The sequence below is a fragment of the Callospermophilus lateralis genome, chromosome X (genome assembly GCF_048772815.1).
Source record: "Callospermophilus lateralis isolate mCalLat2 chromosome X, mCalLat2.hap1, whole genome shotgun sequence".
Classification (NCBI taxonomy): Eukaryota; Metazoa; Chordata; class Mammalia; order Rodentia; family Sciuridae; genus Callospermophilus; species Callospermophilus lateralis.
Window position 1 is genome coordinate 38009994 of NC_135325.1, and position 27696 is coordinate 38037689.

A 27696-nucleotide genomic window follows, 5' to 3' on the forward strand; every position below is an offset into this window, starting at 1 on the left:
GTAACTTTGACTCCAAGCCAAAGAATGTTATAATGATGAAGCCCCTATGGGCTGGGGTTGTGGCTCAGCGGTAGAGCGCTCGCCTTGCACGTGTGAGACCCTGGGTTTGATCCTCAGCATCACATAAAAATAAATAAAATAAAGGTATTTAAAAAAGAATAGAACTTCCTTAAAAAAAAAATTAAAAATGAAGCCCCTAGGTTTTCATGGATCATGAACTCCTAAGAATTGGATGCAGCCAGGCGTGGTGGCAAATGCTGTAATCTTAGTGCCTCAGGAGGCTGAGGCAGGAGGATTACAAGTTCAAGGCCAGACTCAGCAACTTAGTGAGACCCTGTCTCACAATAAAAAATAAAAAGGGCTGGAATATAGCTTAGTGGGTTCAATCCACAGTATCAAATTAAACAAAACAGAATTGGATGCAAATCAAATATTCTCCTCCCAGAAAAGTATTCAAACACACACATCATGTCTTAAGTATTCCAAGACCAGGGTGTACAAAACTCCTCTCTGAGGTGAGGGCCAAGTGTACAGAATTCTAAATGTTAGGACAGGAAAGTCTATTCTCCCCATGTTGCTTTGGCTCTTTCCTATAGTATAGTATAGCCTCAGGGCCATCATTTAAGAATAGGACCACAGAAAGAGAAAATGATGCCTGGAAATCCTCAGAGACTTACCAACTAATGCCATGACTTAGAGGCCCCAGACTTCCAACACTACTATAGCTGAAACTCTCCCTACATCCCATATTCACAGAAAAGTTATGAGCTTTAAAATTATAAAGTATCATCCCAAATAGGAAGCAAGGAATTTCTCAGGACCAGCATTCATTTGTAAACTTTGTTCTTTTTGGTGGTGCTGGGGCCTTATGCATGCATGCTAAGTACACACTCTACTCCTGTGCTATACCCTCAACCCTACTCTGTAATCTTATGGAGGAGCCCCACTAAGTCAATTCCCTAAAGAGATAAGTGTGGAGCTGAAGGTGGCAGCTGAATCTGCATGGGTGGACTTTATACCTCTGTAGCAGCTTCTACTCAGCCACACACACAACTGACACATGCTTATCAGAAATGTATTAAAGTAGAAACACTTTCTACTTGGTAACACTATTTCCCTAATTAGAGTTACTAAACCACCTATGTGTAAGAAAATAGCACTTTCAAAGAAATATTCCATATTTCATTTTCTTCATGTATTAACATTACCAAAAAGAGCAGAGAAAAAAGAGGCTGTCTTTTTTTTTGAACCCAGGGCCTCACACTTGCCTCACACATGTGAAACTTAGTTTGAGTTTCACAACTACCTTGCAGATCAGGTATTTATTCACATTTTACAGAGTAAGGAAAGTGAAACTATGAGAGTTTAAGTAACCTCATAAAGTCACCAAGATACTTAGCAGTAAGGATTTCATATGCTTGCCTGTCTCACTGAGTTATTTGGACAATGATAAAGAATTGCTGTACAATCACCAGCTATGGGTCAGTTATTAAACATTATATCTGATCTCCTGGACTATTCAAAAATATAAGTATTATTATTATTATTATTTTAGTTATAGATGGACACAGTATCTTTATTTTATGCATTTACTTTTACATGGTGCTGAGGATCAAACCCAGAGCCTCACATGTGCAAGGCAAGTGCTCTGCCACTGAGCCACAATCCCAGCCCATAAGCATTATTATAATTCCCATTTTTCAGATGGAAAAACTGACAGTGAAGTCAACTGACTTGTGTAAGGTTGCCAGTAAAGGGTAGAGCAGAGAATGGAGTGAGTTTTTCAATTCAGATGCATCCAGTTCTTTTCACTACACTCCAAGAGTAAGGTTACATCTCCTTGGTATGGCCCATTTCCTACAACCTCCTAGGCTAGGGTATCTAATGCTAGGGACTCTCCCACCACCCACCTTCTCCAGCAGAGCCTTCCGTAGACGCCGCTCCTCTTGCACCATGATGAACATCTCCTTATGCACAGCTGCTGCCAGGTTCAGGTCCAGCTTCTCAGGGCAGGCAGCCATCTTGCAGATGAGTTCCTCATGGGAGAAGACACAGTACCTTCGGAGCCGGCGATAGTGCTCAATGCACTGGCGCCCAGCTGGCAGCTGTGGACAGGTTCAAGTTTGAGTGTGGCCAAGTCTGAAGGCAGTGATGTCTTAGCTTCCTCACAACTTTCCTGCTTCTCATTGCCAGCCCACCACACTCCAGACTCACCCAGTCGGCAGTGCAAAAGTTGACAGCCTCAGCAAAGTTGTAGCCTTGGTTGAAGCCACTGTGGTAAGCACGGGGAAAGGTGATGACAAATTCTCCTGCACACTGGTTTGTACGGACAACCTGAAAAACAAGAAAGGTGAAGACTATTGATATGGAGGTTTTCCAGTCTGCAGAAACCACTGCAGGTTCCTTAAGGAGACAAAGGAAAGCATCAGGGTACACAACCTGACAACAGAATCCTAGGCCCTTCAATTCTGAAGGGAGAACCATTAGTCTGTTTTTCAAGGTTCTGATCTTGACAGATGACAGAAAGATTTGAGTCACAAACCCGCAACATACCTATCAAATTATTTCAACTTCCCTAGTAATTTTTGTAAAAATTATAAATATCACTTTTCATTAAGCTGGCCAAACTTTTTATACTAATGTTTACTTTTATTAGTCACAGACATAGTTTTAAGAGTCAAACGTGTTCTAAATGATTTGTTATAAAATCAGAAGGTCCTACCATTCTCCCCTTCCCAGAGCCAATCACTTTCACCTCTTCTGGTTACATTGGTGTTGACCTTTAACAACCCTAAATGACATGCTCTGGACTCTGTTAAAAACAGTCTCATAGAGCTGTGGCTCAGTGGCAGAGCACTTGCCTGGCATGTGTGAGGCCCTGGGTTAAAAAAAAAAAAGACAGCCTCTTTTTTCTCAATTTGCTTAACTTTCTCTGCACATACTATTATTTTAACCCCCAACTTTCTGACAAGTGTCTGAATCACCTTTCCTATTAATTTTCACCTTTCTATAACACTCTCTCATACAGCCTTCTCATCTGATCCAGTCTGGATCAGCTGTCTTCCTGAGATCCTCATACTTCTATGACAGACCTCCTATTTCTTAGATCCCATGACTTACTCCTTCTTGGTTTATTCCTTTGCCTTATTTGAACATTTTCTCCAAAAACTTCCTAAGAAATGGAGGGAAGAAACGTTTTTTGGTGGTGATACGGTCTATTCTTACTCTCACACTTGACTGTATATAGAATTCTTGGGTTTTTTTTGCTTTTTTGTTATTGGGGATTGAACCCAGAGACAGTTTACCACTGAGCCACATCCATAGCCCTTTTTATTTATTTTTAGACAGGGTCTCACTAAGTTGCTTAGGGCCTTGGTAAATTGCTGAGGCTGGCCTTGAACTTGCCATCCTCCTGCTTCAGCAACCTGAGTCAGGATAAAAGGCATGCACCACGACATACAGCTGTGTATAAAATTCTAAGATGGGGCTGGGGATGTGGCTCAAGTGGTAGCGTGCCCGCCTGGCATGCCTGCGGCCCGGGTTCGATCCTCAGCACCACGTACAAACAAAGATTTTGTGTCCGCCAAGTACTAAAAAATAAATATTAAAAAATTCTCTCTCTCTCTCCCTCTCACTCTTTCTTTAAAAAAAATAAAATAAAAAAATAAAATAAAATTCTAAGATGAAAATCACTTTGAAGGCTTGCTCTAGTCTTCTAGATTCCAATATTGCTGTTGAAAAGTCTAAAGCTATTCTTATTTCTAATGCTTTGAATTAAACCTGATTCTGTCTCAAGAAGTTCACATGATTATTCTGTTCCCAGTGTTGGAGATGAAAATCCCCAAGATATATCTTAGTGTAGATCATTCATATACTGGATAGGCTGTTTGACTCTGAAAACTCAATTCTTCAGTTAAAGGAAATTTTCTTAAATGATTTCACCAATGATTCCATTCTCTCAGTTTCCATCTATTTTTTCTTTTCATAATTCCCACTATTTGAATTTGAACTTCCTGGATAAATTCTCAAATGTTATCTTTCCCCATTTTTATCTTTTCATTCTATTTTCTAGGAAATCTCAACTACATTTTTTTTTTTAAGTTTCACTTCTGCTATCAAAATTTTAAGCTCCAAGAGCTCAATATGTTTTGAGTATGTCTTTTTAATTAGTTCTTAGTATGTTCTTTTTAAATAGTATTCTGTTCTTTCAGGTTTGCAGTGCAGTACTCTCACTGTATCTGTGGGGAATACATTCCAAGACCCCTAGTAGAGGTCTGAAATCTTGGATAGTACCAAATCCTATATTTAATGCTTTTTTTCCTACACATACATACACAAATTTGATACCTTTCCTTTCCTAATAAGCACTTACCACATGCTGTGCCCATATCTTTTGCAGTCTGAGGTGTGATATTAAAAATAGCACAAATTTCTTTTTCGTTCACAGACACAAGATTTACTGTAGATCTTAGCAACCTCAGCACACAATTTTTTCAAGTTGAGAACTTTTCACATTTCACTTAAGGAAAACACTTAACAGCTTCTCTTTGGCATATCTGAATTGCTAGCTTCACTACTCTTGCACTTTGGGGCCAGTATTAAGTAAAACAAGGGCTACCTGAACACAAGCACTATTATACTTTGACAGTCAATATGATAACCAAGATAGCTATGTGACTGACAAGTGGGTAGCATATACAGCACAGATATACTGGACAAAGGAATGATCATGCCCTAGGTGGGATAGAACAGAGGTGGCACAAGACTTCAACATGCTACTCAGAATGGTATGCAATTTAAAACTTATAAACTGTTTATTTCTGGAATTTAAAATTTTTAGACTGCAGCTGACCACTGATAAATGAAACTATGGAAAGCAAAACTATGAATAAAAGGGCACTACTGTGCATGCTTATCTCTGAAGACAGTAATGAAGTTTCTTTTGCTTTTAAAGCTGGGCATGGTGGTGCACACCTCTAATCTCAGGGTCTTGGGAGCCTGAGGCACGAGGATTGCAAATTCAAGGCCAGGCTCAGAAAACTTAGTGAGACCCTGTCTCAAAATTTAAAAAAATTAAAAGAACTAGGGATATAGTTCCATGGTAAAGTGCCCTTGGGTTCAACCCCCAGTACAAAAAGGGAAAAAAAAAAAAAAAAAAAACCCTAAAGTTAAGTTTATTTCTCCTTTCCTGGCCTCTGTTTCTCCAAGTAGCTTTCTTCTTATTTGTCTGTTTCTATTGCATTTACTAGGGTTTCTTTAGTTGACTGTTAATTTGTGGCTGCCTATTTATATTTAAGAGGAAGAGATGCTGCTGGTTGTGGTGGTATATGCCTATAATCTCAGCAACTCAGGAGGCTGAAGCAGAAGAACTGCAAGTTCAAGGCCAGCCTCAGCAAATGAGCAAGACCCGATCTCAAAGTAAAAAATAAAAAGGACTGGGGATATGGCTCAGTGTGGCTCAGTATCCCTGGATTAAATCCCTGGTACCAAAAAAAGAGAGAGATGAAAAAGCTCTGAGTACATAGGTGAAATCTGACAACTTGAGTTTCAATGCTGGGTGATCTACCTGAGTCATTTTGTTTAGAAAACTCTACTTCTTTCCTCTGAGGCCAGAGAAAATCCTCACATTTTTTGCCTGTAGGAAAAAGGCCTGTCCGCATGTTCTAATGGTCAAGCAAAAGAAAATGCCTAGGAATCCCAGCTATCAGGATGCTCAAATGATAAAAATCCTATTTTCACTGTTAACCCCACCTTCAACTGCACTTAGGGGACCTCAATCCAGGGGCCCTCTGTATTAACCTCTTCAGAAATAGATCCTTGGTCTTACTTGAGTAAAGGTAGTTCACATTTCTAGCAGCCCAGCGTGGGAGGGGAACCTCCAGCTTTTTATTCTTTTATTTATTTTTTATTTTTTACAGTACTGGGGATTGAACCCAGGAGTACTCTACACTAAGCCACTAACCCCAGTCCTTTTTATTTTTTTTTTTTAGTGGGATGGGTATCAGGGATTGAACTCAGGGGCACTCACCCACTGAGCCACGTCCCCAGCCCTATTTTGTATTTGATTTAGAGACAGGGTTTCACTGAGTTGCTTAGCGCCTCCACTTTTACTGAGGCTGATTCTAAACTCACGATCCTCCAGTCTCAGCCTCTGGAACCACTGGAATTACAGGCGTGCGCTACCACATCTGACTCATTTTTGTTTTTTTATGCTGAGACAGAAACTAACTTGCCCAGGCTGACCCTGAACTTGTGATCCTCCTACCTCAGCTTCTCTAGTAGCAGGCACGATAGGCATATGCTACAGCACCTGGCTCACAGCTTCTCATATAGATTTAAACCAGTCCTTATTTTCATCCCATCTTTGCCTCTAGAATGTCTGGTGCCACTGACTACAAACCTTTGGGGGACTTCTGAGGTAAAAATCAGCTTGGTTCTCAGATGTTCTCAGTTCTGGCTTAAGATTCAGTTTCCTTGTCTGTTTTATAGTTTCAGGAATTTTATTTACCATTGTATCCTCTGTTTTCATAATCTCTGTGACCTTATATCCTAAAAAAAAAACCCCTTTGTGTCGTTTTACTGGAGTTTCACTAAGGAATGGAAATAGCTATGTATACTTTTATCTTTTTTTACAATAAGTCAAAACTTTTAAGATGAACATTTGATGCTAGCAAAGACACACAGTGAAATAGGTACAGTGATGCTAAAAAAATAAACTCTATTCTCGAAAAAATAATCTTATGTGTGTGCACACACTGGGAATTGAACCCAGAGTCTCTAAGTTACTCCTACTGCATGCAAAATTGCCAACTTTTATCAAGAACCTGTTTATACCCTTCAACGATTCCTCTGATAGGATTCTAGAATAGTTCAGGATGAACTAATGCTAACAAAATTAAATCTTCCCATTCATGAACATATCACCACATTCATTTGGGGCATATATCAGTTTCTACCTCCAGTACATTTTCTTCTTCTCTGCTTAGAGGCAATTATCTGCCTCAAAGCATTTCTTGCTGTATTATTGTACTAGCTTGCCATATTACTGTACTAGCCTCTACTATCAAACACCTGAACTATCTTCTAAAACTGCAAATCTGACAATGGCATATCTTTGCTGAGAGCCCCTCATTTTAACCTGTTTCTACAAACCCTTTCCTAAAACCCCAGTCTTAAATGACCCAGTTTGTGGTTCTTTTGCAGCACCCCTCTTTATTCCATGTTTACTGCTCTCTGTCCTGTACTCAACTGTGCATACCCAAAGGCAGTGACTGATTTATTGACCTTCAGGGTGTTGATGAGAGGCCCTGCACACAGAAAGGGCTTTAGCAATATTTGCTGAATGATCTAGTCCCACACTTAATTTTACAGATGTGAAAACTAGTCCCAGAGAAGCCTTTGGTAGGAAAACCAGGAGTAGAACCTAATGCTCCTGGCTCTTCATCTCAGCATGCACCTTCATTTTGGCAAATTTCACTTTACTATTTCCTTCATGGTGGTTTTAAAAAACTCTTCTCACGTTCTGTAGCTACTAAAAATGACATATGTGAACAGCCAAAAAGTAAAAACAACCCAATATTCATTAGATAGTGAAGGGAAATTATTGGGTCAGAAAGGGAATGAACTCCTGACATGGATAAACCTTAAAAACCTACTAGGTGAGAGAAGACCACTTATTTTTCTATTATCATGAATTGGCCAGAAAAGGTAAATCTAGAGACAGAAAACAGATCAATGGTTGCCTGGTCCTAAGGGCTAGAATGAAGAGTGACTACAAATGTTAATAAGGGATCTTTCTGGGATAAGAGAAATATTCTAAAACTGGATTTTGGTGATGGCAGCACAACTGAATTGTGCACTTAAAATGGATAAATTTTATGGTATGTAAACCATAATGCAATGAACTGTTTTTTAAAAAAATGACAATTATAAAAATCATTCTAGACTAGCACTGTCCATAAGAAATATGCTAGGCACATATGCACTTTAAAATTCTTTAGTACACATTAAAAAAATAAACAGGTAAATTAATTTCAATAATTTTATTTAATAAAGGCACAATATTATCATTTCAACGTGTCAATTGTTATACAAAGTGTGAGATATTTTACAATCTTTGTTTCATACTAAGTCTTGAAATCCAACATAAATTATATATACTTTCAGCACATTTCAACTGGAACTAGTCACATTTCAAATGTTTAATAGCCGCATGTGACCAGTGGCTACCAATTGGACAGTGCAGTTCTAGACCGTCAAATTTATAAAACATTAAAAAATCTATATACTGATTATTACTACATCAAAATTTTCCCAAAAAACAAAAAACATATGGAAACATAACAAAAATGTTTACTAGGATGGAATATGGATAACCTCCTTATTTTCCACTTTTTGAAAAGGAGGAATGTTTCTTTTTTAATGAAAATAATACTTACACTGTATATCTATAAAAAGAAATGGCCTTCTCCCTCCAAAGAAGAAGGCAGGGGGGAACAGATAGCTAAAGATAGCTTTGCAGGGAGCTCCAGCTGGCTACACTGCAGCCTGCCAGTATGAGAACATGAAAATCACAGATGCCTTGGACTAGGGGGATACTGCCAAGTCCAAAGGACCTAGAGATGCTAGGAACTACCAAAATGGGGTGGGGCAGAAAGAGGGCAGAGTGGTAAAGCAGGAGCTGGCTAACGAAGCTGGTTAGCCATTAGCAGAAAAAAAGCTATGGAGATATAAGCAAAGAGTACATGTTTAAAAGTGTGTGACAGTCTTTAAAAAAGAGCTCAGGATCAAACAGCTCCATGACCTTCTCTCTATATATGCATCCTAGCTGCCTAAATCGTTAAGAATCTTCTACTCTTACAGTTTTCCTTGGCATTGTAGACTAGAACAAATGCTGGGCTATGAATGAGAAAGAGGGAAGTCTGAGAAAAGGTCAGACCCAAAGTCTACTTATGAAGTAGCAAAACTGAAAGGGTCTTTGATGATTTTTTTTTTTTTCTTTTTTAGGGGGTATGTGCTGGGGATCAAACCCAGGACTTTGCACATGCTAAGCACACATTCTACCATGGAGTCAATCTGCAGCCCTCCTTGATCATTTTGACTGCAGTAATCCTTAACTGGGGTAAAGCACAGAGGGAAAAGGAGAGTCCCTTCCAAGTGCAGGAAGGTTGCCAGAGCTGTTTTAAGATGTTGCTTCCCTTGTTCAATATCCCAATTCATGGTTAAGTATCATTAAAATGTAAAAAATTTTATCCATAGGATATACAAAATAATAACACAAGGAGAATGCAAGAAAAAAATTCAGAGAGAACCACAGACCAAGTCCAAAGCCCTACTGCAAAAGGTCTGGGATACCTCAAAAAGACTAAATATTAATAACTACCTAATATGTCCTACGTATAAGACTAAGTGGCAATAAGGCCAAGGCCAGAGGGAGTAGAAGGGAATAGGGAGTAATATCAGCACAGAGTAAGAACTAAAGCATAGATGGAAGATATACTAATTCCTTTTTACATATGAATGTTGATCAGTTTTTTTTGTTTATTTGTTTTTTTAAGGTCCACACCAGAAAACTGGAAGATGCTAATCAATGCCAAAAATTCCCAGAAATATAAAGTCCCTCACAGATATGTGAAGTTGTATACCCAGCAATACGTTTTTTTTGTTTTGTTTTGTTTTCATGGTAAGAAAAAAATTGTCAGAGAAAGTGGATAGGCCAGGACTCTGGATTCAACTTTTGACCTGTTTAATAAGTAAAAAGATATACCCACTGCTCCAAAAAAGGTAACAATATGAAAACATGGCACAAATAGCTATTTGTCCTCTGATATTATTTCATAATAATTTAACTTACAATTTGTAGGTGGTATATGACCATCCGGTGTAAAAATTACATTTCCTAGTTTTCCTTACAGCTAGATGTGGCCATGTGACCAAGTTCTAACAGGAGATAAGTTGATAGATTTGCCTTTAAAAGCAAGGAAACATTCTAGCCCTGCCATTCCTCCATTTCCCTCTTCCACTAACTAAAACACAGTTATGATAATAAGCCAGTCCTAAGGTACCCGCCTCAAACACAAGGCCTGGAGGGCTCACAATCACAGTGTGTATCTACCTATTATCATGGGTCTCTACTAGAATAGTCACACCTACAACTCAATCAGGATAGAAAAGGAACGAGAGCAGGGGTAAACTCAGATGAAGACTACCACTGCCACCAAAAAGGATATCACTAAATCATTCCTACTCCTTGTTCACTTTTCCTGGACACTCACCGGCACACCATGGGACATGAGAGTATTCGGATTCATGAGAGTGACAAGTTGGTGCAAGAGGTCAGGCTGGCTATCAAAGAGCTCAGGTGTCAGCTTCTTCATTACTTCTTCCAAATGTTCTGCTGCAAGTGAGGGTACCCCATACCAGGTCTTCGGCTCACCCCTGCTCAAGTGAAAAAGGAACACATAATGTAGTCACACCTGATGTCATGCAGAGAGCCCATCCTGACTGCTTCTCAGGCTCTTCAGGGCCCCACTCACCAATGGAGGTAGTTAATGGAGTAACTCCAGTGATCCTCAATATGCCAGCAAAAGGCTGAGAAGACCATGCCCACATAGAGCCAGGGCACCTTCATGCCAGAGATATCTGCATTGATGTGGCATAATACAGACTGCTCCAACACTGGCATCACATTCAGATTCCATCCACTCGTAGCATACTCCTGTAAGGTCAGATATTTGGGGAATCACATCTAAACATCTAAAACTGAAGTTTTCTTACCCCCCTTCCCTCAAAATGCATAAACACAAAATTTCAATTATATTTGATCTATCCATCTACCAACTACAAGTCAAAGCCCTCTGCCAACTGATTTTCAACAAAGGCACTAAGAACACACATTGGAGAAAGAGCAGTATTTCCAATAAATGTTGCTGGAAAAACTAGATATCCATATGCAAAAGAATAAAACTGGACCCCTATCTTCCATCATTAATAAAAATCACCTCTAAATGGGTTAAGGCTTAAATATAAGACCTTAAATTATGAAGTTAATAGAAGAAAACAGTGGATATACATCAGGACATTGAAACAGGCAAGGGTTTTTGGTTCCTTTACTATGCCACATAACACCCCCAAACACAGTGAACAGAAGCAAAAGTAGACAAATGGGACTACGTCAAATTAAAAAGCTTCTGCACAGCAAAGCAATCAGAGCGAAGAGACAACCTACAGAATGGGAGAAAATATTTGCAAACAATATCTGACAAGGAAGTAATATTCAGAATAAGTAAGGTAATCAAAATATTCAATACCAAAAAAATAGATAACCTGATTAATACACAGTGAAACCACAAAGAGATATCACTTGACCTGAGTAAGAATAACTAGTATCAAAAAGATAAAGAGGCAGGGAATATAGTTCAGCATAGAGTTTGCCTAGTATGCACAAGGGTTTGATTCTAAGCACCACAGAAAAAGAGAAAAATAAAAACAAAAGTTAGTAAGTGCTGGCAAGGATATGGAGAAAAGTAACCCCTGTACACTATTGGTAAGAATGTACATCAGTATAGCCATGTTGGAAACAGTATGGAGGGTCCTCAAAAACTTAAAAATAGAACTATCACATGATCCAGCAATCCCACTACTGCGTATATATCCAAAAGAAAGGAAATCAATATGTATGTCAAAGAGACATCTGCACTCCCATGTTTATTGCAGCACTGTTCAAAATCGCCAAGAAATGGAATCCAACCTGAGTCCATCAACCAATGAAGGAACAGAGAAATTGTGGTAAATATACACAATGAAATACTATTCAACTATAAAAAGGATGAAATCCTGTCATCTGCAGCAAATGGATGGAACTGGAGATCATTATATTAAGTGAAAGCAGCCAGGCACAGAAAGCCAAGTACCACATGATCACGTTTGTATTTGGAATCTAAACAAGTTCATACCTCACAGAAACTGAGAGTAAAATGGTGGTTCTAGTGAGCAGAGAAAGTAAAGGTAAGGGCAGAACTAAGAAAGGTTGTGTATCTAACTATATACTAAGTTATAGTTAGATAGTATGAAATTCTGGTATGCTACTGCATAGTAGGTTGACTATAAATAACATTTATGAGCTAGGCGTGGTGGTGCACACCTGTAATCCCAGCGGCTCAGGAGGCTGAGGCAGGAGGATTGCTAGTTCAAAGCCAACCTCACAGCCAGCCTCAGCAACAGCGTAAACAACTCAGTGAGACCCCGTCTCTAAATAAAATACAAAATAGGGCTGGGGATGTAGCTCAGTGGTCAAGCGCCCGAGTTCAATCCCCAGTCCAACAAAACCCCAACAACAATTAAGTACTATTATGTTTCAAAAAGCTAGAAGAAAGGATTTTGAATGCTGACCATAGATAAATGAGATATTTACTCTCATTTAAACATTATACAATATATACTATACTGAAACATCACATGGTACCCCATAAGTATATATAATTCTAATGTTTTTATATATCAGTTTTAATAATAATACATTTAATAATTTTATAAATTTTAAAATAAACATCAAAACCCTGTTCTAAACCCAAATGCCACTCTTCCCTTGAGATAGACTGGGCCCTCAATTTCCTATGCATCCAAATCCCACTCCCTGAACACTTCCTATGAATAAGCTGAGCAAATTCTTGTAACATTTGCAAGATAGGTATTATCTCCATTTCACAGCTAAGAAAATAGGTTCAGAAAGGTCAAAGAACCCATCTTGCATCTACACACACCAGGTACTAGACTATGTTCTTTACATACAGCATTTCATCTAAATTTCACAGCAACTACATTAAGAGGCATAATCATCTCCATCTTAGAGAAATACTGAATCTTTCAGATACTAAATGACTTGCCTAAGCTACATAGCTGACATATAACCATGGTATTTACCCACTCACCTCCTCCTCAGGGGTTAGGTGCCGCTTACTGTCACTGACAGGGAAACCACTGCCAAATTCTTTGGAATGGATGTCAGCCCCATACTCGACAGTCACATCTTCCTCAATACTATTCACTAGCCGCCAGAACTCCTTCTCTACTAGTTCTGTAGGCACCATCTGGGGAAACAGGGACAGCAGAGAATTGTGGTACGTCTTATCCTGGCCCCATTGACCCAGGAAAGGTGAGACTATCAGGAACCAATACCTATGACCCTAGCCCCAACATTATCCCAACCCTCCATCACCTACATGCACGGGCATGTTGAAGTAGTCGGCTTTAAAGGAGTCAGCCATCTCGCCAAAGCTCTGCAGAGTGTACTCCCGGGTAGCCTGCTCAAAGCCAAAGGCTTCAGGGGGCCGTTTACACTCCTGAAACCCAAAGGAGAACATGTCACCAAAACAGGCAAAGAGATAGAGAATCCTCATAAGTGGAACTGGAATATGGAGTAGGAGTAAGGGAGAGAGGTCTGCGCTCAAGGCCTTTGAGGCAGCTTTTACTTTATAGCTCTATTTTTTTCTCTTACCACTTGATCTTAATTCATCTTTTCCATTCCCCACATACACCCTCATTATATTTTTGTTCATATAGATCCTCCTTATTTGAAATGTCCTCTCTCTTTTTTTTTTTAGTGCTGAGGATTGAACCTAGGGCCTCACACATGCTGAACACGTGCTCTACCACTGAGCTATACCCTCAACCCCTCTCACATTTTTTTCATGACTCTTCGAAACTCAACTTCAAGCCAAATACATTGGTGCATGCCTGTCCCAGCTACTTGGGAGACTGAGGCAGAAGGATCACTTGAGCCCATGCATTCAAGAGCAGCCTGGGCAAAGTAGCAAGACTCCACCTCAAGAAGAAAAAAAAAAAAAAAAAAGCTGAGTAGGGTGGTGCATGCCTATAATCCCAGTGGCTTGGGAAGCTAAGGTAGAAGGATCACAAGTTCAAAGCCAGCCTCAGCAATTTAGTGAGACCCTGTCTCAAAGTAAAAAAAATAAATAAATAAATAAAAATATGGGGATGTAGATCAGTGGTTCAGCACCCTGAGTTCAATCCTAGTACCAAGGGAAAAAAAAAAAAAAAAGAAAAAAACACAAAACCCAACTTCTGTCCCACAGCCTCCAGAAACTGTTGCCTCATAGCTGTAGCTATACTCTATTCTTTAAGACTCTACCATCTAAACCACGAGCTCTAGCTTTAATATGGTCTCCCATGCTCTTCTGCCATCATTTTTTCTTTCCAATAAGTATGAGTTCATATAGGATACTTCTAATGAAGCTTTCTTTAATGGTCAAATTGGAACTTTTCAGCCTGGGAAAATGGCACTGAATATTCTAGTACCTTACTGAATGGAAAAACGAAGGCACTAGTTTCTAGTGTCACACCCTTCACTATTCCTGTTCTGTAGACTGTCTAAGAAGACAGGACATGGGTTTGCCTTACTTGTATCTATATTCATGATTTCAGATGAGAATTGTATGCACCCCACACATCCTGCTTATGATGGAAAAATAAATGTCAGCCTGGTCCACTGGCTCATAACCACTTAAGAGAGCCAAGTAGGGCTCACAGTCTTCCTCATTCATGACGCTATTGGTATCCAAACTTTTCCAGGCAATAATCCCCATTAATACCAAGGCCGTTATGCATTGTATTGCCCTGGTCCTTTTCCATATGTGTGTGTGTGTGTGTGTACATGTGCACATCCGGTCTCTACAACCACAGCTGAGTCCCTAAGATGAGGTGAAACCACCAATGCGTGCTCTCCAGAAAACCAGAGGGAAATGTAGAAGACAAGCACCAGGAATTTGGTTGAAAGCAGGAAGCTCATGAAATGGACCTGCCAGACTTCCCAGGTCCTTGGCCTTCACTGCTGCTTCTGCTTACTGCCCCTACCTGCCCTAAGCACATTCTCTCCTATACAACTCAGCTCCCAATAATCTCCCATTCCCCAGGCTTACTGCAAATCAATCTAAAGGTCATAATAGGAGAACAACCAAATGAACATTATACCCATATAATTAAAATTTCATACCTTGAATAAGTTTAATAAAAAAATATGATATGAAGTAACAAATGACCATATATAACAAGACCCCGAACTTGTTAAAGATAGTTACACAGAACCAACAAAAAAGAGAAAAAAATATATCAGACTATTAATAGTGATTATCACTAGGTGGCGATAGGTAATTTGTCTATTTTCTTAAAAAAAAAAAAAAATCAAAGAATAAAAATCTCAGAAACATGAAAAAGAAATCTATTCCTATCCTTCAAAGCTCATTCCTGACACTTTCCCTGATTACTACTCCTTATCATTCTCCTCTCTTCTCAACTGCTATACCTCAGAATTTCTTAGTGTTTGCTTATAAATCACCAAACACAATTTCTCTGTTCATGACATTTACCTAGGAACTCCCATTGAACACAAGCAAAGCTTGGGTCTCTTCTTTCTCTCTCTCCCAAAGTTCTGCTCAGACTAACCCCACCCCAGGGAACCAAAACATAAGGCTTGTGGCTGAGCTAGGAGGCTGTCCTCAGTAAGGTCAGAGGAACAAAGGACAGGATACCCTATGTGGATGGATTGGGAAAGCCTTACCGCCATGACACACTTTGGGCATCGCCAGACACCTTTTGGTATCTCAGGCAGAGGAGGCAACAGGCAGAAAATGTGGTAGTTATCATCACAGCCATCACACAGCAGGAGCTTGTCATCCTCATCCCCTCGGGAGCACATCCGGCATACATATGACTCAATCTGACATGGGAGGGAAGTAAAAGTCCATCAACACAAGCCCTGTCCAGCCTTCAAACTCTAGGTCCATCCACACAGAACCCTAGTCCAGAGAGCAGCTGTGAAAACCTGCTGTGCTTGCCAGCTGAATCATTCATGGCCCTGTATGAGTTACTCATGTGAGGTCTAGAATTCAACTGCATGCATGTCCCATCTCCCCAAATAAGCAGGCAGAACTGTAAGAAAGGTCTTTATCATTGTCTTGAATCTTTCCATTTTTATTAATTCAGTGAACATTTACTGAATCAGCATTACCCTAGACCCTATGGCACAGAAATGAGTAAGACATGGTATCTGCCTTCCAAAGGCTTACGGTACTCTAGACACCTATGTTTATAAAAACTTACGGCCAATATGGGCCATAAAAGGTACTATGGGAGCCTAGAGAAGGAAGCACTCAAAACAGCTGGAGATAAGGAAGGACAGCCTTGAGGAAGGACTTCTTTGTAAAAGTGACACTTGATAATGGATGAACCCTTTAGGCAAGTGGAAGCTTGGCAATGGAGCACAGCAGAAGGAGAAACTTCAAGGCAGAAACAACATATGCAAAGGATGCAGGTATGAAAGAGGATGGCATATCTTAGGGGAAAAAAAAACACACACACACCCTCAAATAGTTTGGTGTGGCTACAGCAGATGAATGAGGTAGGCAGTGATGGGGAATGAGGGTAGAGGTCACCAGGAACTGGATCGTGCATGATAATGAGGAGCTTAGCCTTTATCCTAAATTAATGGACAGTGAGTCTCATTCTCTGGACCCTTCCAGCACTTCATGTAGACAACACTTGATCACCCTTTCTTGTTCTTTGTTCCAAGTGAGTTGGCTTTGTTTCCCAATTAAGGGCCCACCAGACCCACTTGTCTGTTTAATGCAGTGCCACGCTGGGAAAATGCTCACTGAAGGGCCATGAAGCAGAACATTAGAAAATCAGGGCTAGGTCCTTACAAACTGAGCATTGCTGTGGTTCCTCCTCAGCCTCATGGTCATCTTGGTGCAGGGTTCTGGGCTGTGACTCAGCTCCTCCTTGCTTTCCACGAAGGTCTTGGGCGAGTTTGACTCCACCTTCATATCCCCACCTGACTCCTCCTTCACCACTACAGTGGGGGGACACTCAGGGCCTTCCTTATCTAGCAGAAAGAAAAGTGGCTCTAAACATAGGTCTGAGACATGTAGGGCCCTACCTCCTCCCCCAAGGCGAGACCATCCCTCGCCTATTAGGGCTCACCTTTCTTCCGCAGAGTCTTATCTTTGGCCATGAGGCCTAGGCCCATCATCTTGGGACCTGCCCCATATATCTGTAGCTTCTTCAGTTCTGGATTCTTTTCAATGTCTTCTTCTGTGGGTTCCGGCTAGGAGGAAAAGAAATGAATCAAGACTGCTATCTGTGGCTGAATGCCCCATTCAGAAAGAATAACTCGGACTATGTATCACCCAAGCGCAAGCCAGGGGCTCAAGCACAGATGGACCAAGACAAGAATTCAGGTGCTTTTTGGACACTTGGGGTAAATGAGCTCCCACCTCAGCCCTCTCTTAGAAAGTAATTAAAGATAAAATCTGTTTTCCTAGCTATAAAATGAGACTATTAACTCCTACCTCATATTGATGATGCAGTTCAAGGATAACTCATATTAAGAAAATCTAATATTGTTTGGCTTTATCAATTAGTGGCAGTGACTATAATAGTCTGCTGAATTATATGCTTCAATGAGCCCAGGGGCAGTATCTATCCTGTTCTCTACTCTATCACCAGCATCAAAAACACCTGGCACATAAGCTTCTGCCTAAAGTTAGGATACAAGGTATAAAGAAAAAGACTTTCACTTCTATGAACAAAGTGAGTCAAGAAAAGAATAGACAGGTAAGAAGGGCAAACATACAAAAGGTATTACATAAACAGACCAGGATCTAGCTCAATAGTGCAGCCAAGAATGGAGAAATGAGCAAGAATGAAAGCAGATATAAGCACACCAATGCTTAAAAACTCAGAGAATGAGCTGGGCATGGTGGCACATGCCTATAATCCCAACAGCTTGGGAGACTGAGACAGAAGGAACAAGTTCAAGGCCAGCCTCAGCAACTTGATGAGACCCTGTCTCAAAATAAAAAATAAAAAAGGGCTGGGGATGTGGCTTAGTGGTTAAGTGTCCCTGAGTTCAATCCCCAGTACCAAAAAATAAAATAAATAAATAGGGCTGGGGATATAGCTCAGTGGTGAAGTGCCCCTGGGTTAAATTCCCAATTACACTCCTCTCAAAAAAAAAAAGAACCCTCAGAGAATGAGAGAGACAGTACAACAGGGAACACAGCCTTGGTCAGCGAAAAGAAGATTTTCCACCCCAAAGCAACTCTAAATTAAAAAAGGGGAAGTACTCACATCAGGCTGCAGTCTCTTGGCCCGCCGACCATAGCTGTTGAACTTGGAAGGCTGCACTGACTGTCGAAGGGGGATGCTGTGGGGTTTGTATTCTTTGTCCTTCTCCTCATTATCAAACGGACGTGTATTACACTGCTGGGGACACATGAAGGGAAGGGATCAGGGCATGGAACTTCAGTCCTCAAGAGCAAAAACTTCCCTCTAACCTCACTCAATAGCCACCAAAATTGTGGTACACTGCCCTGACACATACCAATAGCCTCCCTTCAACGAGTCTCTATCAGTGACACCAGATGCATTTGAGGACCTCTCAGTGCTTTTGCACAGTCATTCCTCTTTCCAATGATCCTTCTTCAACCATCTCCCGAAGTAAATCAGATGCTATCTCTTCCCACAACCTCTCTAGTCCAAAAGATCCCTCCCTCTTCTGAATTTCTCTGTCAGTTATGACTTTGTCAATAGTAGGCTAGCTCTACAGATAACTCCCTGACCTCTAACACTGGACAGTGTGGGAAAAGAAAAGGCCCACTAGGAAAGGGTATGGTCTAGCTCCCAGAGCTCCAGTCCACAAAGCTAGTTTTATTAAGAGCAAGAGTGATAATCCAGTTGGGTGCAGTGACACATGCCTGTAATCCCAGTGGCTTGGGAGGCTGAGGCAAGAGGATCATGAGTTCAAAGCCAGCCTCAGCAAAGGCAAGGCACTAAGCAACTCAGTGAGACCCTGTCTCTAAATAAAATACAAAATAGGGCTGAGGACGTGGCTCAGTGGTTGAGTACCCCTGTGTTCAATCCCCGGTACCCCCCCAATCCCCCACCCCCTAAAAAGAGTGACAATCTATGTCTAAGGGTAAAGCCCTACTCTATCTCTGCCTGGCATCCTTACCACAAGGTTGGCTCCAGACTGGTACATCTCATAGGGATAAACGATTCGTTCATAGTGAGAGCGTAACAGGGAACCAATGTTTTTGCCTGGTGGATAGTTGAGGCGCTGGGCCACCCGGGCCCACCGACGGTCCTTGCAGATGGCTTCATAACCACCTTCCTCCACCACAATCTGAAAGGACAAGCAGGAAAGGACATAAATGTGCTGTGCTTATGTACATAAGGAAGCAGGCCTGTCAAAGGGGAAATATGAACAACCCCAGCCCCTCACTTTACTGGGGGCTACCCCTTTCTCCCAATCTCAAATTTCAGCAAGAGATGCCAAGATGTTCTGATGACACCTGTGCGCTATCAGGCTGCGTCCTTTCAACTGTAGCCTAGAGATCTAATATCCAAAATAAGGAGAATCCAGAGTAGCAAGGTTACTGGGGTGGGGTAGGGATATTTGAAAAAAACCTGTTCTTACTTTGCTGAGGCTGTAGAGGTCCAAAATCCGCCGTTCTACATTGGGAATCTTTAAGGAGGAACCCTGGATTTCCCAGAATTTGGCAATCTGGTCCAAGTAGTTCAATTTCACTCTTGTCTGGGCCTGAAGAAGAAATGGCTCAAAGAGACTGGCCAGCCCTTCCCCCAATTCCTATCTTCTGGCTCAAGAGAAGGAGAAAAGGGAAAAGAGCAGCCCATGTACACTAACTCAGGGCTTTTCCTACTAAATTGGATCTCCCGCTCTGGGCAATGCTTAGTTTTTTCTCTCTCTCATCTCCCAAGAGAGGGTAGAACAGCCAAAGCTTTACATACATTTATTCCCAATCTCCCTGACAGGGTTGTATGAGTATTATCATCTCTTGTACAGAAGAGGACACAAAGGATCAGAGAGTTATATCACACAGCAAGCATCAAGATACCTGGGTTGTCAAACAACTAAAGTTTTAGTTTTCCCTCTACTACTGATTTGCTGTATAGCCTTGAACAAATTGGTTCTAATGTCTGAATCAACCATATTTTTATTATACAAAGAAAATAACTGGCAGTCCACCTACCCTAGAGGAGTAAACTCAATAAGACCAGTAAAGGCCCTCTGGAAACTTCAGAATTGTATCTAAGCTCTAAGCAGGTTTCAAAGAATGAAGACTCCAAAAGAACATAATCACTTCCTTATGTACCATGAAACTGGATCCAAGAGTACCATGAAACTCTTAAAGGACAAGAGAACATGCTATAGGCAGAATGGACTAAAGAACTGAGATGGAATTCTGAAATAGCACCATCATCTGACCAACTCAGTACCTGACCTAGAGCAAAAATCCTAGGAAAAAGGCATGTATCATGGGTCATGGGTCAACTCAGTGACCTAAGAAGGGCTCCCCAAAGCCCCAATTCTATAACCTCCTCACTCCAGTCAGAGGACATGGTTCTAGGGAGAATTAATTATTAGTATACACTGAGACAGGAAGATTATAAGTTTAAGGCCAGCCTCAGCAACTTAGCAAGATCAAGATCCTATCTCAAAATAAAAAATAAAAAGTGCTAGGGATGTGGCTCACTGATTAAGTACCCCTGGGTTCAGTCGCCTGTACAACATAAGACAGACAAAACATCCTACAATGAACAAGACAGCCCCACCAACCATCCACCATGACAAGAAAATGATCTGGCCCAAAATGTCAACAGTGTTGAGGTTACAGAACTCTGGTCTTGATAAATAAACTTTCAGGTTATGGGTATTTAGTTGGGCCCAATCACCCCTAGAACTTCTAGTAAGGCTTGTGAATACATAATAATGTTGGAAGAGTGGAAGCACATGTCTAACCTACATCTTTCATGGAAAACTCCAGGACCTTACCTAGAACTGGTTTCAGAGCACCCTATCTCATTATCCCAGGGTATTCTCAATTCCTTGGTGTAGAACCCTATCTATCCATGAAAAAGGGCCTGGACTTCCTGTATAGAACAAAAGGTAGAGGGGAAAGCCTACCTGCCTGACCCAGCCTGTCTCTAACCATTCTTGCCTCTACATAGACCAGTCCTTGTGTTGTTCCTGCCCTTTTACCTCACCTCCCACCTTACCAAGCACCATGGAAAGAAGATAGAAAGCACAAGGCTATAAATGAATTAGATATATGAAGAAAGGGTCTCAGCCAGCCCTGTATTTCCTTTTTATTAACCCAAGAAGGTAGATCTTGACAGGGGAGCTTCAAAAATAGCAAACTTTTGTGGGAAAGGGGCATTTCTAGCCTTTGGGCCACCAAACCAGAAACGTTAAATGCCCCCTGATCTTGGTTTTATTTGGAGCTCTAAAGCTTCCTCTATGGCCCTGACAATAAAGGACCTTAGCCCTAGAAGGTATGAAGGAAGAGGGATCGGAGCTCAGGTGTTCATTTTCCCAACCCAACCACCAGCTACCAGTCTTCTCACCTCTAGCTCATTCAGCCTCTGAATTCGGGGGGTAAACCTGAAGTTGTCCACTTCCACAGCAAAGGGTGGCTGCCAATCCTGAGAGAATAAAAAGGGGAAAGAGACTAGCGTTATCCCAGTATAATACAAGACTAGAGGGCAATAAAAGTAGTTTAGCACTCCTTTTACACCTTCCCAGATCTCTAGGCACCCCAGATCCATTAACCTGGCAAATACCCAATCCACCCACCCCTATTTCCCAGCAAGAACTCACAAAAGGCCTGGTAGACCCACAAGTCTACATCCAAGGTCCCATGCATATGCCCTGGGAAACTTCTAGTCCCTCTCAACAGTACAATGTCAGGATTTCAAGACACAGAGAGATGGAGCCCAAAACAGATGACCCCAAACCCTCCTCACACCCACATTAACTCCCTATACCCAAGGCATGTACAGGAAAACACATAGGATCTACAGTCAGAAGACCTGGGTTCATGTTCTAGCTCCACTACTTACTAGTTATAAAATCTTACCTTTCTGAACCTGTATACTGATTTTCGAATGAAAACATCATTCAAAGGAACTCTGGTCTTGATAAATAAATAAGGAGTCATCATTAAGACCTAACATCAAAGGCTGACTCCATAACCCAATACACACAAAGGGTAGCTCAGCTCTGATTCTGGCAGGATTTAAAGGTTTGGGACTTTCATGTCTATTCTCAGTTTAAAGGGCCTGAGATAGATACTGCAGGAAAAAGCAAGGAACATCAAAATCCTCATACTCCCTTGGTTTGGAAGGTTTCCTGTGGGTCTTCTCTTATACATCAGCCTCATACAGGAAGAGATAGGGGAGGAAGCCGAGGGCAGGTAAGCACTGGGATGCCAGACTGTGGTGGCAACGAATGGTAAGATTTGAGGAGGGGGAAGTCAAGGAAAAATAAAGAAGTAAGGGAGACTCTGCCTTTTCATGCTGGAGCTTGTTCTCTCCTGCCCAAAGGATGACGGTAAACGATTCCTCCCCTCTCTAGTACTCCACCCACCCCCAGCTACCATGTCCCTGGGGTGGGTGGGGTACTAGAGAGGGGTACCCAGAGTTCTGGCTTTTATTGGGGTGGCAAAACAAAAAGAACCTAGAATAACTTAGATCAATGCCCTCATTTTACAAATGGGGAAAATGAGGCCCAAAGAAGAAATGTGATTTCTCCAAAACTCACATGTTGAGTTAGTGGTGGAGTCACTCATATCTTTTAACTACAGGTCCAAGGTTCCTTGCACTACAGCAAGGCACCAGTGTTCATACATACATGTATATACATGGAAGGAAAGGTGGGGGGACAGTAAGAGAGGGAAAAGCTGTTGACCTCTTCTACACTTACATTTTAGAAAAAGGGGCAAGAGAACTTACACTTGCATGCACACATACTCTTCCTCACCCCTCCTCCTGAACTCCAGCAAGAGCAGGTAAAAAATACAGTGAAGCAGGGGGAGAAAAAATAGGCTAAAATGATAGGCTAAAGCCCAGTCAAGCTTCCAATGTCTCTTGTCTCCTACCTCTAGGGCACTCCCCTCAGTGCAGATAACCCAGGTAGAAAGGTGCTCAAACCCAAAAGCCAGGCACCTTCTTTCCTACTGACTCAGGTTCTAGACAAGAATCAGTGCAATATCAAGCACCCAACAGGAAATTGCAGAACTGGAACCCTAGAGCAGGAGCTGTGGATGCAACTGATAGCTGGGGAAGGTCCAGCAAACTTCCTGCCTTTGGTCTCATACTACTGTGTGCCCATGTACAATATGGTAGCATTATTACGATTGGTGACAAAAAGGCAGGAAGTGAGAACCTTCCAAGCTCCCTTGGTCTATTCTAGGGTACCAACATTGTCCTCCCACCCATCTATCCCTAGTGTGGTAATACCTTCCCAGCAATTCAGACCCCAAATGACTCATCCTAAGGCAAACCTCCAGTTCCCAGGCACCCACCCATACATAGGTTTCTACCCTGAACCCAAGCATCATTTGGGTAAGCGCTTCGAATATCAACCTGCCTAACAGTCGTCTAGAAGAAAAAACAATACCAAACCAGAGAGCCAAGTGCCTTGGATCAGAGGGGAGCACACTGTTGGGGTAAAGAAACCTAACAAAGGACAGATCCCTCCTGCCCACACATACACACACCAGGGTAATAATATGCAGAAGGCCAGCCTGCCGGGTAAGTCCAAGGTAGAAAAAAGGAAGTTGAGTCCTCAACTAATCCCTATGTCAAATATATTTTTTTCTCCCACAGGCCTGCCCAACCACTTCAGGGAGTGCCTCCTTAAGGGTGCCCAGGACTCCAGCCTCTCCCTTCTGCTGGCTTTCCTGACCTCTCACTCCCATTGCCACTCCCTCACCATGGATAAGGATACCTCAGAGATCTGTGGCCAGGATCCAACAAGGAAGAAATTAGCTTACCCAACACCTCCCAGAGGATCTATTTGAAACCATCCTAGATCTGTGGCTGAGCACCAAAAGTACCAAGTTGGATAAGAAGGCCTGTGGTGCCCTCCTCAGGTGGGAATGAGGCTCCCCATCCAGAGACACCCAATCAAAAGACCCCCTGTTCCATTCAAACTCAATTCCTGCCTTCAGAATCCCAAGTGGTCAATAAACAGCATATATCATTTCTTCTCCATGGCAAGAGAGCAATCTCTCCTAGCCCTTGGGGGATTTTTCCAGGCCTAGCCAGGTCCAGAAGGAAAGACATGGCCTTTGTTGCTGACATCTGGGAATCAAGTGTTCCAAAAAGGGCACAATTCCATAGCTCCATTCTGTTTCTGCCCCTGCCCCCGCCCCCAAAACCCTCTCCTCTGGGACCTCCCACATCCGGGGCCACAGAAAAGTGGAAATCTTCTGAGAAGGACTCAGCCCACACTACCAAGATGACTGGTTCAAGCCTCTCCACAGAAGGCAAGTCTTGGGGGTTATGTGCAAGAAAAGGCCTGACACTGCCTTCAAATAGGAAAAGGGGACAATCCCTGAACCCACCTCAAGGGAGCCAGACAGAGCATTCCCTGTGAGACTGATTTCATGACTGGTCCACCCGGCCAGGATGTTATCATAGACGAATTGGCCTAGCAGGGTGTGAGTAAATATGAGTCAACCCACATAGAAGCAAACCAATGACCACATCAAACACCTTCGCAGTCTCACTAATTACCCCTTACCTAGTGCCTACTATGCACAGACGCTACCTAGTTTAATCCAATCCTAGAAACAACCATTCCTGGGACTCATTTCACAGGCTCAGAGAGATTACATTACCTGCCCAAGGTCACACAGCTGCTAAGCTTCAAAGCGGAGTTTTGAACTCAAGTCTGTCTCCCTTCTGAGCTGTGATACTGTCATTACACTATGCCGCCTGCCTTAAGGGAAGTGATGACAGCAGATGGAAGAAGGGCTTTATTGAATGGAGCCTTGACCTGAATGGTCCGGAGTAACTAAGAGATATTTGGGATGCCTCTCTGTGAACTCTTCCCCGCCCACTAGACTCCCTGCCTAAAACCAAGAAATAAAAGCGGGGACGGAAGTAGGACTCAGACCCCAGGTCACTTGTGCGCCTCAAACTAGAGGACCCCTGCCCCCAGCACCGTTTCTCCAGCCCGCGCCAATCCACAACGGTCCCAACCAACCCATCTTCCCACACCTCGAGCTGCCCTCCGCCCCAAGCTTCACCGCTGCCTACCCTAATCCTTCATCCCCGGCCTCGCCGCCGGCGACTACCGGCCCCCAAGCCTTACCGCGGGTGGGCGGATCTTGCAAATGCCGGACTTCTCAGCGATGGGCCTGATTTTCGCGATGTATCCCAGAGGGTCTCGGAACTCAGCCCAGCTAGGCTCGAACACCGGGCACTCCGGCGGCGGTAGAAAGTCGTCAGACCCCGGCTCCATGGCGGGCCCGAGGAATGGGCCAGGGATCAGCAGGGCTCGAACCGCCCTTAAGGGCTCATGGCGCCGCCGCTATTTGAAACCGAGGCACTGCTCGGAGACTAGGCCCTAAGCCCGGCGGCCGCCGCCCGCCGAAAGCCTAGGGGGGCGTGTGGCTGCCGCACTCTGAGACTCTCAGGATACCGCCGCTGCTATCCCCTCTTCGTCTTGTTCCGTTCCTTCCAAACTCTGCCGCTGCCTCCTATCTAACGGAGCACTCACCACTACAGTTACCTCCCAACCGCCGCGGCCTCCATCGCCGCCGCCGCCATCTTGGTTTGTCAGCGTCTCCCCCTCCCCTCACCACAACAAACCGGATCCCTCCGCGGAGTGTCCCTCCGAGCCTCTTTTAACTAGCATCAGGATAAACTCTAGGAAGCCCTTATCCTTTGGGGACTTGGCTAAATAGAATGTCACGGGCTCCCTATTTGAAAGCGATTACTCAAAAGTACCTTCCCGACTTACAGAAAATAGTTCACCTCAGCCGCGGAAGAACAAGGTTGTAATTTGTTTGCCGGATCCTTTTTCCGGATGAACCTGCGGTGCACGTTTAAAGGCCAGTGGTGCGCATGCGCATTTGGGGGACAGACCGGAAGAGGAGCTGGTCTCCGTGGGTGGTGGGCCCAAACTGACGCCCCGCTCCGCCCCCCACCCCTCCTACCCCCGCGCCACACCACCACCCAGAGGATCTCAACCTGGTCACCAGCCCCGCTCCGGTGTTTTCTGCCCCTTATTCTTAATCTTTTGTGTGGACCGCGGAAGGCAGTTTGGGGTGCCTGATTTCACAGGACCCCTTCTGTACTGGCTCGCAGGTGGAGCAAAATATACTTAGGCTCCCTGTTCTAGGCCCCGACCTCTAGAGCTTTGGAAAAAGGAAGGCAAGAGGCCGCTCACTCCCTGGGGAATATGGATTTTTAGAACCCTAAATCCTCGGTCCCAAGTAGAGTAAAGAAATATTTCTTTTATCCAAGTTTATGTAGAGGCCTCTCAGAGATGGGTTTTCATTCTTAACCCCCAAAGAATCATTGACAGCATTTTAATGAACGCTTTCAACTGTTATATGTATTTGTGTACACATTTGTGGCACAGTAATCCTATAAAATAAGCCCGAGTGTATATATTTTAACTGCTGGATGTTTAGCAAGCGTTATTTTATCCTTCGCCTACCGGTGAGTGCTACTGTGTAAAACACCAGGGTCAATTGTAAGCTTACAGCGTACTGTTTCTCAAATGTCTGTGTACAGCCCGGCATGGTGACGCTCTAAGCAACTCAGTGAGACTCTGTCTCTAAATAAAATACCAAAAGGGGGGAGGGGGTGAAGGTGTACCTCACTGGTTAAGCGTCCCTGGGTTCAATTCCCTGTACCAAAAAAAGAAAAAAGAAAGAAAAGAAAGAAAAATGGTTGTGTACATTGTGTGTTTATTGTGTAGTGTAGAGCCCATCATATGCATTTTATTACTGTATGTACATCTACTTCTATTGTATGCATGTTCCTTGAGCAGTTTCAGAATAGATTTATTTAATTAAATTAAATTAAATGATTAATTTCCCTATGAAATTAAAAACTTCCCGATGACAGCATTTACTTCCTCCAACAGAGCACAGACACAAGGGAAGCTGAAACTGACTGGTTCTCTGGCTTATTAAATCTGCATATGTATATTTCCTGCCTTTTGTTCCAGCTGCCTTAAGAGCCCCCAAGAAGATGATTTGAGAAGTCTCTAATTTCCTCCAAGTTGGCTTTGAATAAACCTATTTTCCTTACCAACCTGTCTCCCAGATTTTTAGTGGAACAGTGAACAGTAAGGCCTTTCCCCCTGGGTAACATGTTCGTCCCAACTACCTTGAAGGAGTATCAAATCAGTATTTTGTCCATCAGTCATCTACTGCATTTGAGGATCATCTCTATTATTCATCAGGTGTAGGCCCATGGCATGTAGTTTGAATACCAACTGTACACATATTTCAGTATTTGTGCACATGCTATTAAGTGCTTGTCTTGTGCTCCTCTACCAGACTATGAATTCCTTAAGGGCAGGGACCATGTAGCCATACTTAGCACCTGGCATGGTAAGCAGTAAATGTTTAATGAACAAAAGAAAAATGAACAACTGTATAGTTTTGAGTAGACTGAGTATATTGACTAAAAATAATGTATACTTTTTGCAAACATGTCCTATATATATTAAGCATCTAGGGTGGGGAATGTCATTCCTTCATTCAGTTAATTATATCTAATCACATACTGTGTGCCCAGTTAGGTAGATTCTACCTACTTCAGGACTGAGTCTAGGAAATCCTAGCTGAGGGAGCAGGT

At 42.5% G+C, this 27696-nt stretch overlaps 1 protein-coding gene across 16 annotated transcripts in view; it reads right to left on the bottom strand.

The window, feature by feature from the left end:
* Kdm5c (lysine demethylase 5C) overlaps positions 1-25649 on the bottom strand; it is a 32997-nt gene extending 7348 nt beyond the window's left edge. For 5 of the 16 annotated variants that reach the window (XM_077106729.1, XM_077106736.1, XM_077106735.1 and 2 more), the window contains exons 1-14: positions 25193-25649; positions 21439-21516; positions 19490-19612; positions 19025-19195; positions 18142-18276; positions 16993-17116; positions 16713-16894; positions 15572-15730; positions 13221-13340; positions 12930-13088; positions 10536-10717; positions 10275-10437; positions 2215-2334; positions 1911-2105 (exon numbers count right to left, since the gene is read on the bottom strand). In XM_077106729.1, the coding sequence (XP_076962844.1) occupies positions 1911-2105; positions 2215-2334; positions 10275-10437; positions 10536-10717; positions 12930-13088; positions 13221-13340; positions 15572-15730; positions 16713-16894; positions 16993-17116; positions 18142-18276; positions 19025-19195; positions 19490-19612; positions 21439-21516; positions 25193-25342 (2061 nt within the window). In that variant the 5' untranslated portion in view covers positions 25343-25649. Of the gene's footprint in view, positions 1-1910; positions 2106-2214; positions 2335-10274; positions 10438-10535; positions 10718-12929; positions 13089-13220; positions 13341-15571; positions 15731-16712; positions 16916-16992; positions 17117-18141; positions 18277-19024; positions 19196-19489; positions 19613-21438; positions 21517-25192 lie in introns of all 16 variants that reach the window. The other 11 variants (XM_077106725.1, XM_077106724.1, XM_077106732.1 and 8 more) reach the window with 6 other exon arrangements.
* Between the last annotated feature and the right edge of the window lie 2047 nt (positions 25650-27696).